The sequence below is a fragment of the Arvicanthis niloticus genome, chromosome 6 (assembly GCF_011762505.2).
Source record: "Arvicanthis niloticus isolate mArvNil1 chromosome 6, mArvNil1.pat.X, whole genome shotgun sequence".
NCBI lineage: Eukaryota > Metazoa > Chordata > Mammalia > Rodentia > Muridae > Arvicanthis > Arvicanthis niloticus.
This window is the reverse complement of record NC_047663.1, coordinates 17,138,178-17,156,191: the sequence shown is the minus strand read 5'-3', so window position 1 is coordinate 17,156,191 and position 18,014 is coordinate 17,138,178. Positions and strand designations below refer to the sequence as shown.

At 44.4% G+C, this 18,014-nt stretch overlaps 1 protein-coding gene and 1 long non-coding RNA gene across 6 annotated transcripts in view; one reads left to right on the top strand and one right to left on the bottom strand.

Annotated features, from left to right (window-relative positions):
• Nucleotides 1-981: 981 nt before the first annotated feature.
• Nucleotides 982-5,254, bottom strand: LOC143442641 (uncharacterized). The gene is made up of 2 exons (XR_013110977.1): nt 4,930-5,254; nt 982-4,345 (listed from the first exon to the last, which is right to left on the bottom strand). It is a non-coding gene; the product is annotated as an uncharacterized LOC143442641 (long non-coding RNA).
• A 154-nt stretch (nt 5,255-5,408) lies between these two features.
• Tlk2 (tousled like kinase 2) overlaps nt 5,409-18,014 on the top strand; it is a 91,592-nt gene continuing 78,986 nt past the window's right edge. The window contains exons 1-2 of one of the 5 annotated variants that reach the window (XM_034505441.2): nt 5,409-5,865; nt 8,030-8,112. In XM_034505441.2, coding sequence (XP_034361332.1) covers nt 8,032-8,112 — 81 coding nt within the window. In that variant the 5' untranslated portion in view covers nt 5,409-5,865; nt 8,030-8,031. Of the gene's footprint in view, nt 6,166-8,026; nt 8,113-18,014 lie in introns of all 5 variants that reach the window. The other 4 variants (XM_034505442.2, XM_034505445.2, XM_034505444.1 and 1 more) reach the window with 4 other exon arrangements.

Below are 18,014 nucleotides of genomic sequence, written 5' to 3'. Positions count from 1 at the left end.
TTGAATCAGTCAGTGTGATGGTTTGTAAATGCCTGGCCCAGGAAGTGGCCCTACTAGAAGATGTGGCCTTGTTGGAGTATGTGTGGGCCTAAGACTCTTACCCTAACTGCCTGGAAGTCAGTCTTCTACTAGCAGCCTTCAGATGAAGATGCAGAACTCTCAGCTTCTCCTGCACCATGTCTGCCTGGATACTGGATACCATCTCTGCCTTGATGATACTGGACAAAACCTCTGAACCTGTAAACCAGCCCCAATTAAATGTCTTTTATAAGAGTTGCATTAGTCATGGTGTCTGTTCATTGCAGTAAAACCCTAACTAAGACAGTCAGCTTGGAGAGGAGTCTGAACCAGAACAGCTGATTTGACTAAGCCAGCCAGAGCTCAGAAAGAACAAGAAAGTCTAAGATTATTCAGCAGTAAGTTTCAGAGGCTGAAAACATTCTAGTCCTAGATAAGATTGTATGGAGGCTAGAAGCTTTCAGGACTAGGCCTAGGTTAGAGATGTAGGCAGTAAGCCTTGGAGATATTTACTACAGGAGAATAAAAGATACCTTAGCCGGGCGGTGGTGGCGCACACCTTTAATCCCAGCACTTGGGAGGCAGAGGCAGGCAGATTTCTGAGTTCGAGGCCAGCCTGGTCTACAGAGTGAGTTCCAGGACAGCCAGGGCTACACAGAGAAACCCTGTCTCAAAAAAACAAAACAAAACAAAAAAACAAAACAAACAAACAAACAAAAAAGATACTTTAACACATAAACTATCTCACTTAATCTTCCAATGGCCCTGTGTAGTAACACCATTTTATGGACACAGGAGCTGAGGCTTGGAGCTTAAGCCTACACATCCTGGGTAGGCTGGGCTAGGATCAGAATCAAGGGCTTTACATAGGGTCTGTGTTCCAGACTACCATTCCACATCTTTCAGAGGTCAGAAGCAGCAGCAGTGCAAACACACAGGTACCTGAGTACCATCAGCTCACTCTTGCTTTATGCTGGTTTTATTTTTGGAAACAGGCTTTCATTCTGTATCTCAGTATGGCCACAAACAATCATCCTGCCTAAGCCTCTCAGGTGCTGGAATATTAAAGGTGTGTGAGCACCGTGTCTGAACTCGATAGTGCTACTACTACCATGTCCAATGATAGCATCTCCCTCCCCACCCCTCACCCCCTATCAGTGTGTGTATGTGTGTGGCACAGCATGTGAGTAGAGGTCAGAGGACAACCTGTAGTTTCTCTCCCTCTACCACATCAATCTCAGGAATCAAATTCAGGTTATGAGGCTTGGTGGTAGCAAGTGCCTATACCCATTAAACCATCTCTTTTCCTTTTGGTTTGTAAGCCTATTTCTTACCAGCCGAGCCACCTCTTCAGCCTTGATAAACCATCTCTTTGGCCCTGGTATAACCTTTCTGATGAAGAAGGTAACCATTATGGAACATTCAAGAACATGTTTGCCAGAGATGGGTGTGGCACTCTCATCTGTAATTCCAGCACATGGGAGACAGAAGAGGGAGGACTGTTGCAAATTTTTGCCAGCCTAGAATAGAGTGAGACTGTCTCAAAAACAAGACAAAAACAAAAAAGAAAAAAAAATGACTCAGGTGTCTGAGGCATCAGAGGACACATGATGCGGTAAAAGGTGTTAAAAGTGTTCTGGTGTCTTCCACAAGATGCTTTTCCTACAAGCTAATTCTTTAGCAACCAACCACTTTGCTTTTGGTAGAAGCAATGTGAAGAAAACACAACTCGAATACAAATCCTCAGGGACAGTCACATACATAATCCAGACTATAGGCTCCATAATGAAGTATAATCAAAGATTCTGCTTAAGTTTAACCCAGATTTCCCCAGTTTCTTTGTCAAAGTAACCTCTACTCTTCCTTTGATTCATTATTAACCTACAGAGAAATCTGCACAGCACACTGTGGAGAAAACTATGGCTAGTCTCAAGTATGGCCAGTGGATGTGTGATTCTCTGTGATTTTTACATGAAATTGGAAAAATTTTTCCTTCATTCCTCTAAAACCAAAATCTGGTTCCACCTATGTTTAAGTTTTCCATAGCTGATGGGAACTGCATTCTTACACATGACATAGCATCACTTGCCATTCTCAGACAGGCTATTTCACATGACCAAACATAGTTTACATAAATTGATCCCTGAACCCTAGGTTAAATTAATATTACAAAAATTTCTTTTTCTGGGAAAAATATATTTTCTTTTTTTGAGACACAGTTTGTGTAGTCCTGGAGCTATATGTAGATAAGGCTGCCTTCAGACTCAGAGATCTACCTGCATCTGCCTCTTAAGTGCTGGGATCAGAGGCATGTACCACCAGGCCTGGCTAGTATATTTTGAATTATATGGTGCTTAAAATAAGAAAGTTCCCAATTGTTGTAAGCAGTTTCTACTGGAACAGCTGTTAAGCCTAGAGTGAGTAGACTTGGGTGGTATGAGTTTCCTTGACATGTATACACAGTATGATTTATTTTGTGTGCCTGGCCCTTTAATGGATCCCCAATGGCTAGTCAACTGACTCTTTGGGAATGCTTAGCCGTTAGAACTGCTTGACCCTATGACCTTTAGTGTCAGTTGACTCTTGGACTTCTGGAGACAGAGAGTAGGGTCCAAGAGTCAGAGGAGTAGGAAGAGAGTAGGGTCCAGGTGGCAGTAGAGTAGGGTCAGAGAATAGGGTTAGAGAAGACAGTTGATGTAGAAGAAAGAAGACTGAGAAGGGCTAGAGAGAAGGCAGTTGGTGAAGAGATCGAGTAGTGAAAAGGCCGCTGAGCCAGCAGAAGCTGAGTCAGAAGATCCTACTGTTAGGAGACAGTGGAAGAACCCATACAAAATAGCAGGGGAAAAAGAGACATAAAGCCTCTCATTTATAGAAAATTAAAACTTCTGGCCAGTGGTGGCACTCACCTTTAATCCCAGCTCTCAGGAGGCAGAGGCAGCCAGATCTCAGTGAGTTTCAGGACAGCCAGGGCTACACAGAGAAACCCTGTCTTGACACCTCCCCCCGCCCCCCAAAAAAAAAGTGAAACTAAAATTTTCATCTGTGTTCAAATGGTTCCTTTAAAAATGCACTCAGGAGACAGGCATCAGGGCATGCGCCTATAATGCCAGCTCCCAGGGCCTGAGACAAAAGGACTGCGAATTTAGACCACCCTTGGGCTACATAGACTCTCAGAAAACAGATAAAGGTGAGTCTGTATGCTGGAATATAGTTCAGTTGGTAGATTGCTTTCCTAGCTTGTAATCCTAGCTCTTGGAAGGTAGGGGCAGAAGGACCAGAAGTTTGACAGCATCCTCAGCCACACTGGGAGATCTAGGTTAGCCTCAGCTACATTAAATCTTTTATCAAAACAAAAAACAAAATGGGACCTATCATCTAGAAAGGGCACTGGGTATCCTCTAGCTCTGGCACATGAGGTTGGTGAAACTTGAAACGATAATTGGCCCAGACAACTTGTTTGTGGACCAGCTGGAAGAACTCTGTTTCAACTGTCCATTTCTCTTTCTCTTCTAGTCTCCTCTCCTAATTTATGACACTCCAGTGTCATTTAAGGAGTTATTTTTAGGCTGTGCATAGTGGCTGCATGCCTGTAATCCCAGAACTCTGGAAGAGGTTGAAGGACCGACCACCTGAGGCCAGCCCATGCTGCTTAGTGAGTTGCAGGCCATATTGTTATGGGTGTAGATGTCTTGGAGCTGGAGTTACAGGTGGTTGTGGCCTGCTCCACATTGGTGCTGGGAAGCAAACCCAGGATCTCAGCAAGAACAGTGCCAACTCTTAACCAACCACTGAGCCATCTCTCCAGCCCCCTTTCGTTTGGTCTTCAGATACCCAGGCTGGCAATCTTGTTTCATCTCAGCCTCCCTAGTGTTGGGAATATGGGTGTTATTTTCTTGATCCCACTATAACGAGGAACTGCCCTTGTTTTCCCACTGTGCAGACTTGAGGGCCACAGTGCACTATCCTTTGGTTCTCCATCATTTTCATGCTTGAGACTGACTGTATTCTTGGGGTGGCTCCTAGTCCCCTTTCCTCTTGTCTTGCTCTTCCCCTCCTCCCTTCAAAATGTTATCTTTCCAAGCAGTCTGGAATCTGGAAGTTGACTCCCGATTTGAGTTTTTCTACAGTGCTTGAGTTCTGAAGGATGGAGAACATACAAAAAGGAATTTGTCATCCTTTGCCCATTTGGCAGGTCGGTGTCCAGTCAATATGTGTCAAAATTAATATGAAATAGGAACAGAATTCTACTTCGGAGTGCTTGCAGACGCCTGGAAAAGTTCAAGCCAGCTTGGGATTCCCTTGTAGTCCTTCAGTCTTGTTCAGACATCTGGTCAAGGGAGCATGAGAAGAAAACAAAATGCTGAGTAGTTACTTTGAAGTCAGAGTCTTGGCTCCTGAGACTAGGTGAAGAAAGTGGCTTTTTTTTTTCTTCCCCTTTGGCGCTGGGGTCAGGGGGAACCCTTTCCCATGCAGGAAGCCCTCACCCTCTCAGCAGACACTCTGTGAAGAGCAGGCCTGTTTTTCCATTCAGGCATTTACCCTCAGACCCCTCGAGCACCCAGGAGGCCCGTTTTTGTCACCCGAGGTTGAAATGGACCCTCCCCCAGGGGCTCTGAGAGAGTCCCCCGGGGTTAGCGCCCTCCGCTCAGCTCTGGAGGGGGGCAAGCCGGTGAGGGCTGGGCTCTGCTCCCAGGACACCTTTGTCCCCGGAGACGCCCAGCCGGTCAGGTACGTGGAAGGCGAGAGCGGCCGGCTTTCCGCGCCTGTGGCGTGGGGTCTGGGGACCTGGACGGTGGCTGCGCAGGGGACTGGCGGGTCGGCGGCCATCGGGTGGGCACCGCGAACTCAGTGACCCCCCTCCCGGGCTCTCTTCTCCGATCCATCGCGGGGCAGAGCGACCTCACTCCTCACCCAAAACATGTGTGGCTCAGGCACAGGGCAGGCGCGGCGGCCGGGCCACTCCGACGCTGCTCCGCGGCCCGAGACGCCGCCCAACCGTCGGCCCCCGGCTCCGTCTACACAAAGGCGGCTCCCGAGGCTCCGGCCCGGCCGCTTACCCGGCATCCGCAAGCCGACTAACCGGCCCTCACGTCGCAGTCGGGCCGCAAGCGCCGCCAGCCGCCCGCCCTCGGCAGCCCTGTCTGGCGCGGCCTGCTCGGCCGGTGCGGGGTCCCCCGGTTAACCCCTGCCCGCCAGCCCGGCCGCTGATTGGAGGAGGCGGAGCTCCGGGGCAGCGGCGGACACCCCCCCCCAACACCTTTCCCGTCCCCTCCCCCACTTTCGGCACTCCCCCCCCAGGAACACCCTCCCCCCCCCGTGCCTCCCAGCCGTGCAAATCTCGCGAGGAAACACGCGGTTTCACTAGTGTGTTTACACCGATCACTACTAATCCGGACCGAACCGATCCGGATTAAGGGGCCGGAGGCGGGTCCTGGGCACTAGCGGTTCCGACCCCCCCACCCCGCCCTCTGCGCCGCACCCGAGTGGCCCCCAGCCGAGCGGGCCCCCACTTCTCGGCCCGACCCGGACCCTTCTGCGCCTCCCTTGGCCTTTGTCCGGCGCCAGGAGGCCGGCCCCGCGCCCCCCGGCGGCCGCCCGGGCCCGGGCCCGCGTCAGCCGCCTGGCTCTGTACGCGAGCTCGGGGATCTGCGGCCTCCGTGGCCCCCCTCCCCCGCCCGCCCTCTCGTGGAGCCCGGCGCCGGCGGCGGCTGCCCGGGCGGGGGGTTGCGGCGCTCAGGAGAGGCCCCGGCTCCGCCCCGGGCCTGCCCAGGGGGAGAGCGGAGCGGTCCGCAGCCGGGTCGGGTCGGGGCCCCTCCCGAGAGGAGCGTGGAGCGGCAGCGGCGGCAGGTGAGAAGCTCAGCCCAGGACGTGGAAGGGAGCCGGGCCTGGGGTATTAACCGTCCCGGGGGCCCTCAGGGCCTGAGGAGGCTGCGACCCGGGCCGGCGTCGTGCCGCAGCTCCTGGGCGCTGAGGCGGGAGGCGCTCCCTGAGGGCTGCGGGTCGCTGAGGGGCCGGGCCGAAGATGGACCAGGCCCAGGCCTGGGAGTGTGGCGGTCGGCCTGCTGAGAGACGGGAGTCCGGGGAGCTGGAGGCCTCGGCAGCCTACCGGGCGCCCCCGAGAGCTGTCCCTCGCTCCGCCCGTGACAGGTGGGCCCGGAGTTAGGGAAAGTTTGGAGCCGGCGAGGGGCGCCGGGACCAGGCCCCATCGGTCCTGCTTCCCGGTTTGGGGCCACTGGGAGGATCCCGGTCCAGAGCCCCGCGGGAAAGAGATGGGGTGGTATTTCCTTATCGTGAGTTGACATTAAATGGGATAACTGCTAGGGCCTCATTTTCCCGGCCAGGCCTGGGGATGGAGGGTTGGGAAGTGTTTCCAGAGACCTTGGGGTTGGGGAGAGACTGCTTTGTAACCTCTGCCATTCCGACCTCGATTAAGGCAGGGCGAGTGGCGAGCAAGGCCATTTACCTACTTAGGGAAAACTCGGTTTTCTTCTCAGTCTTTTTTTTTTTTTAAAGATACCTTTCTATCCTTCTAACAATTTCCTAATTCCTGACTTGTATGTGTGAGTGAAACTTTAATTCGTCACCCTTCCATTCCCCTTTGCCCCAAGGCATTCAGTCCAGGAAAGGAAATGAAAGTTAGGAGTTATTTAGGGGATGTTACTGGAAATTATGGAGTTGTTAGAGTGCAGAGAAGGTTTGGTTCGTGTTTTCGGTGAACTTTAATACAAATTTATGCCAATCACTCTAGTAGTGCTTCCAGTAACTGGAAAAATAGTATGTTGGAAGGATTTCTGTGTAATGATGCATGCTTTTTTTCTACTTTCAATAGTGAAGAACTTTTTGATGGATGGTACACGAATTCTGTCTTACAGTGGATGGACAAACTTGCTCATAGTGTCTACATTAATTGGTCAGGGAAAGAGTTTAAAAATGGTGTCCTTCTGCCCCTCCCTGTTTGGGAGGAGTGCTAAAAGCAGATACTCAGAGTGGAGAGAAACCTACTGCTCCAAGGAGTGGTCAGAAAAAGATTTTGTAAAGGAATTGTTAGAGTTTTATCAGTTTCCTGAGTGAATGTAGGTTGATGGTTTATCTTGGGTTCTACATTAGATTTTGTACTGTATACTGTTTGTTTGTTTTTTGGGGTTTTTTTGTTTTTTGTTTTTCTAGACAGGGTTTCTCTGTGTAGCCCTGGCCGTCCTGGAACTCACTCTGTAGACCAGGCTGGCCTAGATCTCAGAAATCTACCCACCTCTGCCTCCCAAGTACTGGGACTAAAGGCGTGTGCCACCACTGCCTGGCTTCTGCATTAAATTTAACTGAAAGAATCCCATTTTTCATTAGCTACTGTGAGCTATTCAGAGAAAAGCTATATACAGTAGGGTTTCTTGAAGTTATTTGCAGCTTCTGATTCATTCTGTATTCACTTGAAATTATTAAATGAATCATTTTTAGCTTAGCTAGTTCTTATGTGTTTGGAAGAGAAATTCTCGAAGGATTTAGATGAAAAGGTATCTGATAGGAGTTTTCTATTTGTAAGTTTGCCCTTGTTTTACCTCTTCTGCTTAACTTTTACAGAGTTTATATGAAGAGTTTATTTCTTTTTATTTACTTTTTTTTGTAATTTTTTTTTTTTAATGAGACAGAGTCTCATTATATAGCCCTGGGTGGCCTTGAGTTTGCCCAGGCTGCCCTAACATATGTGGCTGTCTGCTGCTTATACCTCCTGAATGTTAGGATTATTACAGGGGTAGGCTTCCATACCTTCTCCTTCACCCCCCATAAAAATCAAAGTAGAATTCAGGAAAAGTAGAAAGACCCTCATAGAAGAGAACTTGAACTACTGTATAATATTAGATAAATATTGATAACATTAAATAACTTTGATAAGTATAACACTTGAATGTATATTTCCTTGAGGTTTACAAAATTACTGTGTTTTGTTATATACAAAACTTTTTTTCTTCCATTTAGTTTTTTATGCCTTCTTGTCTCTCTCTCTCTGTTTCAGTAGAAATGATGGAAGAACTGCATAGCCTGGACCCACGAAGGCAGGAATTACTGGAGGCCAGGTTCACTGGAGTTGGCGTAAGTAAGGTGAGTTACTCAGTGATAATGAGCATTTCGGAGGATAACTTCACATTTAGGAGTTGAACAGAAGGGTTTCGGTGCTAGAGAACATACTGATAGCTTGCAGGGGAGATTTGTCACATGATCCAGTAAACTTTGAAAATCTGTCAGTCATTCCTGTAGTATGTTTAAGTGTTTTTTTAGGAGAGTATACTTGTATTAAGGCCAGAGCTTTCCTGAGGGGCTTGCTGCAAAGATACTGATAGGATGTGGATCTAGATTCTGTTTCATAGTCTGTTGAAACTTCTCAGCCACTCAAGAAGAAAAAGGCATTGTATAGCTTTCATACAATGGCCTGTTGGGGTGGTTACGTGACAGAGTGCTGGTGAATTTGCTGAGGTCTGCCACTTCTCCACATCTGCAGCCAGCCGAGGCCTTATGGTTGTATTCCTAGACTGTCTTTTCACTCTTCTTGATTTCTACTAGTGTTTTTCTTCTTTTAATTTATTTTTTAAAATTTTATTTATTTATTTATTTATTGTTGTTTTTTTGGTTTTTCGAGACAGGGTTTCTCTGTATAGCCCTGGCTGTCCTGGAACTCACTCTGTAGACCAGGCTGGCCTCGAACTCAGAAATCCGCCTGTCTCTGCCTCCCAAGTGCTGGGATTAAAGGCGTGCACCACCACCGCCCGGCTTAATTTTAATTTTAATTTATTTTTGTTTTATGAGTGTTTGCCTGTATTTGTGTGTGTGTGTGTGTGTGTGTGTGTGTATGTGTGTGTGTGTGTGTGTATGTGTGTGTGTGTGTGTGTATACCCCCAGAAGGGGGCATCACATGCACTAGAACTGGGTTTAGATGGGTGTGAACTGCCTGCCACATGGGTACTGGGAACTGAGCCTGGTCCTCTGGAAGAACACTGTGCTCCTCCCTGCTGCACTGTCTGTTTAGCTTCTCACTGTTTTCATTTTGTGGAAGTGTAAACTGAATCAAGCCCATGTCATTGGGCAGGTGGGATGTTGATAAGAGAACACTATCCTGCTTTTCCTCGTCTTTGTGTACCTGTTTACCCCTCCGTTCTCACAGGACAGTGGTTTTACTGCATTGTTTATGTCAGTTGATAATGTTTTATTTAAAAGCTTTGCCCGATGATCCAAGGTTGTCATGTTACTTGAGCTTCAGATAAGTCGTGTGCATTGTGATCTATAATGTATGTAATATAGATTCCTGTCTTTTTCAAAAAATGCTATATCTTACAGGAATGTGATATTAATTTCATGCTCCGGCTAGTTGTTTCTTCAAGAAGGAATATGTTAGGCTTATACTTGGAAAATCTAGCTTCTTTGATGAATCACACAATTTTAGTAAGCTGGAATAACTTGGTAGTTTTTATTTATTGGAAAAGTACATAGTACCTACAGTATACTGGGCATTGTATACGTGTTGTTGATAATACCTCAGTATTGAGCTTTGGTAGTTAATGTAATTTTTGTTTTGTTTTTGAGATGTATAGCCTTGGTTGGTCTGTGATTTGTGATTGTCCTGTCCCAGGCTGGTAAGTGCTGGGAATACAGGTGTCCACCCCGACACCTGGCTGTGCATTCTGGGCATGAATGCTTTAGTTCTTCAGCTACTCTAGTAACTGACTTTTGGTGGCACCTGAGAGCAACTGTACCTCTGATCATTACATACTGACGATAAACAAGTAGACATAAATGATTTGTTCAAAGGATATAGCCTCAGAAAGAAGTGTGTTGTGCCATTTGAATAGTAAGTCACTTTCTGGTCCAATGATGACACATTTCTCTGGCCTAGAACTCCTCTTGATCTTTCTGTTTCAGTTTCCTAGGTGCTAGGGCTGTAGTTGTGAGTGACTACACTAGGCCTTGTTTATAACCATTGACTGATTGACATTTGTGGTATAAAGATTCAAACCCAGACCTTGTACTTGCTAGGCAAGCACCTTATCATTGAACTAGCACCTTATCATTGAACTATCATTGTCTAGTTCTTTGGGTTTTTGATTGTTGTTTTTGTTTTTTCAGATGGTCTCACTTTGTAGCACTGCTGCTACTCAGGTGCTGGGATTAAAGGCATGTGCCACTACACCCATCCAGCTCTTCTTAATTTTTTGTTTTCATTTTTTTTTTTATTGAGATAGAGTCTTTCAAAGTTGTCCAGGATAGCTTTGATCTTGCTATATAGCCCAGGCAGACCTTGAACCAGTAATCGTCCCGCCTTAGCAGCTTGAGTGTTGGGGAATACACTGTTGTGTCTTTTCCCTTGGCAATTCTGCATAAAACTCACGCCTTTAATTGAGGCTAGTCTCAAACTCATGGTCCTCTTGTGTCTCTCAAAGTGCTGGGATTATAGGTGTGTCCAGCTAAGACTCATAGTTGTCTATTCACATAGTTTCCTACTAAGAAAGTTTATATTCAAACTGCTTATAGTTCATTTTCCTAATCTTGTTTGTTTGTGACAAGGTTCCTTTGTGTAGCCCTGGCTGTCCTAGAACTCAATCTGTAGGCTGGCCTCAAACTCAGAAATCTGCCTGCCTCTGCCTCCTGAGTGCTGGGATTAAAGGGATGTGCCATCACTGTCTGCCCATTTTACTAATCTATGTTAGGATGGCTTCTGTCCTTTGTAGCTACAGAATGGCTCTATCAAAGTGTGCTTTTGGTAAAATAGGTCCAAGTGATGGGAATGAATGACGGTTTAATTTTACTGCTCAGACTCAAGATCATGTAACTAAATTGTGGGAAAACTTCAGTGTTCACTTGGGAAGCTGAGGTAGTAAGATCATAAATTAGAGGCCAGCCTGGACTACATGATAAGACCCTGTCTCTAAAAACAAACAAACTCCAGAACCTCAAAAAACTTTAAAGACTGTCTGTTACAAAATTCACAAATACTAAGTTGTTTTTATGCCATTAATTGCGCATTTTGATGTGTCTGTTGTGGTACATATATTTATTTCAATAAATGCATTATTTAGTGATCAGGGGAAATTGATTGAGTTAGGGTCTTTCTGTGTAGCCCAGGCTGCAGTCGAATTCATAGAGATCCTCCTGCCTGTAGCCTTCCAAGCACTGGGATTAAAGACGTGTGTCATAACCTCCCTGCTAAGCTACTCTTTTTTATATACAACATTTGAGGATGGCCTCAAACTTACTATGTAGTTGAGGATGACCTTGAACTCTTGACCCTCTTGCCCTTGCCATACCTAGCAAAGATATCTTTCTTTCTTTCTTTTTTTTAAATAATTGTTTCTCTTTCTATTAGGGTTAGGGCTAGACATTGTATCTCATAGATTACTGATTGAAATGAGGGCAGTGGTATTGGGTAAAAAGGATGCTTTTAGTAAGACTTCTTTTTCTGGCTTTACTTGATTTGTTGTATGTCATGCTTTCCCAGTAAGGATGACACTGTTCACAGCTTTCAGTTTGTTAAGATGAAGATGGGTTTCCATCTTTACTGCTCCAGAGAGAGCAGAGTGACTTGCCTGTGATGGTGCCATCTAGTGGGATCTGTTGGATCTCCTGCGTTTCTTCTAAGTGCTCAGGACACTTTTGAGTACTTTCAGATGCCCATAGTAGGAAGGCAGTCAGGGCCATTGTTGACTCTTTCCAAATGGACAGGAATGCTGTTGGACGTAGTTGCAGTCTTTGAATGTTCTAGTTATTGTAGGTCTTTTATCATATTGCTTCTGCTTTTTCACACCTAAAATTCAATATAACTCACAAAACTGCGGGTTAATCAAAATGGCCAAACCACCATATTTATTACTTATATTCAAGTGCTTATTTGTATTTTGGCTTTTAATTTCACATTTTTTTTTCTTGAACAGCACACTAATACATTAATTTTCTCTATATTATTAGGTTTATTTAATAATCATTAAACCAGAATTAATTGGCTTAGGGCTTGGGATGCTTTATGCAGTTTTAGTTTAAAAGGTTTAAAATGTTTTCTGTGTCCTTTAGAGTTGTTATAGAGAAAAGAAGCATCATGTATACCAAGAAACCTATAGAGCACATTCCTCTACTATGGCTGCCACTTTCTACACAGACCTAGAAACATCCATTTAGCAGTTTTGAGGTGAGAAGGTTAAATTGGGTTGTGAACTTTCTCACCTAATATTTAAGCTAGCTGGTTGGTTGGTTGGTTTTTCCAGACAAGGTTTCTCCATGTATTCCTACTGTCCTGGAACTCATATGTTTAAGGCTGGCCTTGAACTCAGAAAACTGCCTGCCTCTTCCTCTTGAGTGCTGGGATTAAAGGGATGTACCACCAGTACAGAGCAAGCTATTTTTTAAAAACTATGTTCTTTTTTCCTAAGACTTATTTGTCTTTATGTATGTGTTTTGCCTGCATATATATCCGTGCACCACATGCATGTAAGTACTCATGGAAGCCAGAAAAAGGGTGTTGGATCCCTGAACTGGGTTACAGGCTGTTGTGAACTGCCATGTGGGTGCTGGAAATTGAACTTAGGTCCTCTGAAGAATACTGTAGCCCATCTCTCCAGCCCAAGATCTCTTTCTGTGTGTGTGTAGTGTGAGACAGGGTTTCAAACAGCCTTGATTGTCTCGGAACTCACTCCGTAGACCAGCTGGTCTTGAATTCACCTGCCTCTGCCTCTTGCTGGGATTAAAGGCATCAACACTATGCCTAGTTCAGGATCTCTTTCTTTAAGAACTATATAATTTACTTTTCATAATGTAAAACTGACTGTCTTGTTTTCAATCAAGACTTGTTACAGTTTATTCCTTAGTCTGCTCCTTGGTAGCAATTTAAATGTGTATTTGTCCCTGATTTTGGAAATGCAAGAGGAGGTGGAATTCAGCCTTGCTTGTGCTATTGCTTATACCTAGTTGGCTATACTTTTTTATAAATTTTATTTCTGTTGAGGGTTGGTGCGTGTGCTGTTCACAGTTGTGGAGATGAGAGGACAACTTGTGGGAATTGGGTCTCTATCTACCATGTAGATTGTAGGGATTGAACTGTGGTCATTAGGTTTGGGGCCAAGTACCTTTGCCTGCTGATCTATTTCCCTGGCCCCTTAGTTATATCATATATAAAATACTATATATCCATTCCCAGGTTAAACAGGTTAATTTATATCTTTTATAAAAGATGTTGTTTAGCAAATCTGTACTTAAGTCATTGAGTCACTGACACTCTCCGTTCTCTTTTTACAAGCTGTATTGTCAACACCGTGTCACTCCCACCAGTTGAGTTAGAGACTTGCTAAGGATCACTTTATTACAGTGTGCTTTGTAGTTAGATTATCAACTTGTATAAACAATGAAATGATTGCAAAATGAAAGAAGTTTTATTTCTTTGAAAACTAGGTTAACTGCCTTAGAAAGACTAAATTAAGGTGTCAGTAAGGAGGTATGTACACGCATGCATACATACAAGTTGGCTTACATAGTGATGAGTTTGGTTATAGCAGTTCTTCACATGTATGCTATTACACTTGGTTCCTATTCATCTTCCTCCTCCACTGCACCTTTTTTTTTTTTTTTTTTTAACACTACATGGGAGAATATTAGGTCTTTGGCAGGTATCGTTTAAGTTTTCATTTTACTTTTTAAGGAAATTGAAACTAGAAATTGTAGATGTGTTATGGGCGTGGTTTTTGTAAGATTACACTTATAAAATGTCCACATGTATCCATAACTCAAAAGGCATATCTAAAAAGATTGTACATTTTAAAGAGCTTGAAATGTAGTTGAATTGGTAGAGTTCTTGCTTACTGCCTATCATTTATGAGGCTCTTGGTTCAACCTTCAGTACCTTCATAAACCAGACAAGGTAATATAGGTCTGTCATCATAGCCAGAGGCAGAGAATCAGAAATTTAAGGTTATCCTTAGCTACAGAGCAAAAAGAAAAAAAGAAAAAAAAAAAAAAAAAAGAAAAGAAAAGAAAGAAAAAAAAGAAAAGCCTGGACTTTGTCTCAAAGAAAAGAATGCATATTTAAAGTTGAGAGTATGAGAGTCTAGCTCAGTAATAGAATACTTGTCTGTCATGTGTGTAAGCCCTAGGTTTGTGTTGGTTTCACATTGTTGTGACAGAATACCTATAAAAATGGACTTGAGGAAACACAGTTATTTCTGTTCACTGTTTCTGTCTGTGACTGCCTGACCCTGTTGTTTCTTGACTTATAGTGAGACAGACAGAACATCATGGTAGAGGAGGGCTTGGTGTACAGGTGGTCACTGTATGAAGGCCGGAAGCAGAGTAAGGAAGGGTTCAGGGACAAGATTTAGTCCCCAAGAGGCATGACACCATGAACCCACTCCCTTCACACGTTGAGAAATGCTGCTCTAGCCCTTCACTCTAGCTGGCTCAGAATTCATTCTTACCTCATGAGTATTCCATAGCAGGAATAACGGAGAAGTGACACCTCATACCCAAGAGTGAACTGTATAACACATCTGTTTGACCCATTGTTAAACAATAAAGATATCATCCTAGAAAACTAGTCTATAGCAGTCCTACCTTACCCCAGGGATAAATGCCCTCAGTGGATACCTGAAACCACAGACAGTGATAAACTTTATGTGCATAAACATATACAGTGTTTTTCTGTTAAGATTTATTTATTATATGTGATTACACTATTGCTATCTTCAGACACATCAGAAGAGGGCATCGGATCCCATTACAGATGGTTGTGAACCATGTGGTTGCTGGGAATTGAACTCAGGACCTCTGGAAGAGCAGTCTGCTCTTAGCTGCTGAGCCATCTCTCCAGCCCGTGTTTTTCTATACATAGGCACACCAGTGTAAAGAACTTTCACTGTGGCTGATAGTCTTGTAGTTCAGGTATAAGAGCAAAAAAATTACTATTATTATTATTTTTCTTTTTTTCTCTCTCTCTCTCTTTTTTAACCTTTTTCACAGCTTCATAGAAGACTTATCCTGGCAACCTCAGCATACAAACCTTAGCAAATTTGGCATACAAGTTTTTTCTCCTTTCTGTATTAACTTAAGAATTTGTACCCTTTCACTTAAACAAGACACTTTACAGCGTCTCTTTGTCATGCCCCAGTCGCCAGCATCACTACTCTGGGGTTTGGAGGCAGTAAGTAAACTGAGTGACAAGCAGGAGCACTGCAGGCCTGTCAGCAGTCAGACTTCTCACCACGAGAGAGAACGCGGGGTCGTTCACATGTGAGGTAGGACAGGCTCCCATGGACACTCACAACAACATGCAATTTAAAACTTAAAAATTATTTATTTTTGAACTTTTCTGCTTAGTATTTTCAGACCATAGTTGAACAAAAGTAACTAAATTTATAGAAAGCAAAGTCAGAGCTAAAAGGAGGTGACTAGATGTAGGAAGAAAGCATTGAGTACTAGTAATGAGAACCTTAGCCACAGGCAAAGGTAATACCACTAAATTGAGAAGAAAGCCTTTCACTGACTTCCAGATTCTGCAAACTGCTATAACCTGCAAGAAGTGTATCCCAGGAAGATCCCATAGCTAGTACCAGTTCTGTCAGAAAGGCAGTTTAAGTTACAGCAGTATGGGTGTGATGTGAGTTACTACTACACACTTGGCTGTTGAAAGGGCTTGAGCTGGGTGAATAAGTTCTGCTTCTGGAGGGTCCCATTTCACCCAGCTACCCAAGTCTGCTTGCAGTTTGCATCCTTAGATGTACAATAATGGTACACAGAGGGAGTCCAGGCAAATAGTCCATACCTCGTATACTTGTTTGTATTTTTTTGGTAGGGAGGGGTTGTTTGTTTTTTGAGACAGGGTCTCTCTAGGTAGATTGTCTTGGAGCTAAGTGTGTCCTGGTCACTAAGGCCCAAGTGTTTTCACACATTAATATGAAACCAACAGATCTGATTTATTATTTTTTTTGAGACAAGATCTCAGTATACAGCCTCAGCTGTTCTTGAACTTGCTATGTGAGAACAGGCTGGCCTCTTAACTCACAGATACCCTCCTGCCTCTGCTTTCCAACTGCTGGGATTAAAGGCATGTGACACCATGTTCTGTACAAATCTATATTTTAGCATAGGATACCCTATGTGAGATAGTTAGTCTTGGCCTTGACCATGTTGTTAGGGAGTAGCAAGGATGGATCCTGCCTCCAGGTTAATGTCTGCTCACAGCAGGGGTAGTGGGGATTTATAGTAAGATATCCTCGTACATGAACTGTTCATTTTTTCTTAACTTTGTAGAAATTTAGAAGCCCAGAATCTGAGTGCACTCTGGCTGTACAAGAATCTTCCCTTTTCCCTACGTACTTTTGACACAGACTTTGACTCTTTGGCTGTTGGATGACTTGGACAAGTTCCTTGTCTGATTTCTCTTGTACTTTATAAAAATGGCAAACCAAGATTAGAGAGATAACTAGTTCATTAGTTAAAAGTGCTTACTGTTGTTACAGAGGAGCCAGAGCCCACATGACAGCTTACAGCTGCCTGTAACTCTAGTGCCGGAGGCTCCACCTTCCTCTTTAATCTCAAAGAGCTCCTGTACATGGTGCACATGTATTCATTCATTCATGTAAGTTTTTTAAAATCTAGAAAAAAAAAGGTAAGCCAGCACCTCCATTTCCCCCTTTTTGTTAGTCACTTTACTTCCAAATCAGAGGCTGAGATGGAAAAAGCTTGCCACAGTGTCTGTTCATCACTGTAATTCTTCCCTTACACAGGCAAGTTCCTTCTAGCCCAGTGGTTCTCAGCCTTCTTAATGCTGTGACCCTTTAACACAGTCATGTTGTGGTGACCTTCAACCATAACATTATTTTCATTGCTACTTCACAACTGTAATTTTGCTACTGTCATGAATCATAATGTAAATATTTTTAGACATTAGAGGTTTGCCAAAGGGGTTGCAACCTACAGGTTGAGAACTGCTCTGGGTAGACAGCTCAGCCTCAGTTGCCGGTGTATCTGATTACTAATAGCAGGGATCACACAGCTGCTGCCATAGCTGTCTTACAATGGACTGTTTCAGAGGTTGCAGTATTTTCTCTAGTCCTTAGGCTATTTTCAGAACATGCTTGTTCTCCTGGTAGACCATGTCACCTCATGCCACGTGAAGAAAGATGACAGCCCATGGAATTGATACCCTGACTCATCTTTGAGTTTGTCAGATTTCTGTTAAGATACAAGTATGACCACATCTACTGTGTTTTGTGTTAGCAGAGGTCATGACAAGCCCAGGGGAAATAGTTGTACTACATGTCTATGAGACAGTGCCAAGGAGCTGGAGAGATGGCTTGTAACAGTGGCAGTGAGTACTCGCTGTTCTTGTAGAGGACCTTGGTTCAATTCCTAGCATATAACAGTTGGTAACTCCAGTTCTAAGGGATCCAGTGCTCTCTTCTGGACTCCTAGGGCACTGGGCAAGCATGTGGTACATGGACATTCATGCATTCAAAGTAGTCATACACATAAAATAAAATTTAAAAGAGTAAAATAAAAAGACAGTAGTAGGAGAGGCTGGGGATTTTGTTCAGTTGGTAGAGTGCCTACCTAGAATGGATGAAGTACCCTCAGTTTGATTGATTCCTAGCACCACAAAAACTGGGCATGGTGGCAGGGGCTTCAGAAGTAAAAGCTCATCCTTAGTTATGTAGGGAGTTCAAGACCAGCCTGAGCTACCTGAGACCCTGTCTCAAAAACAGGAGTCAGGGAGCGGAACTCCTCTGTGTCTCTAGCATTTGGGAAGCTGAGATAGGAGGATTGTCAGGTTTAAGGCCAGCCTAGGCCACATGAGACCCTGTTTAAAAAATTAACAAAAACCAAAAGAACCCGACTCTCCAGACTAGGGGCTGGAGAGATAGATGGCTCAGTGGTTAAGGGCACTGACCGTTCTTCTAGAGGTCTTGAGTTCAATTCTCAGCAACCACATGGTGGTTGTAATGGGATCTGATGCCCTCTTCTGGTGTGCCTGAAGA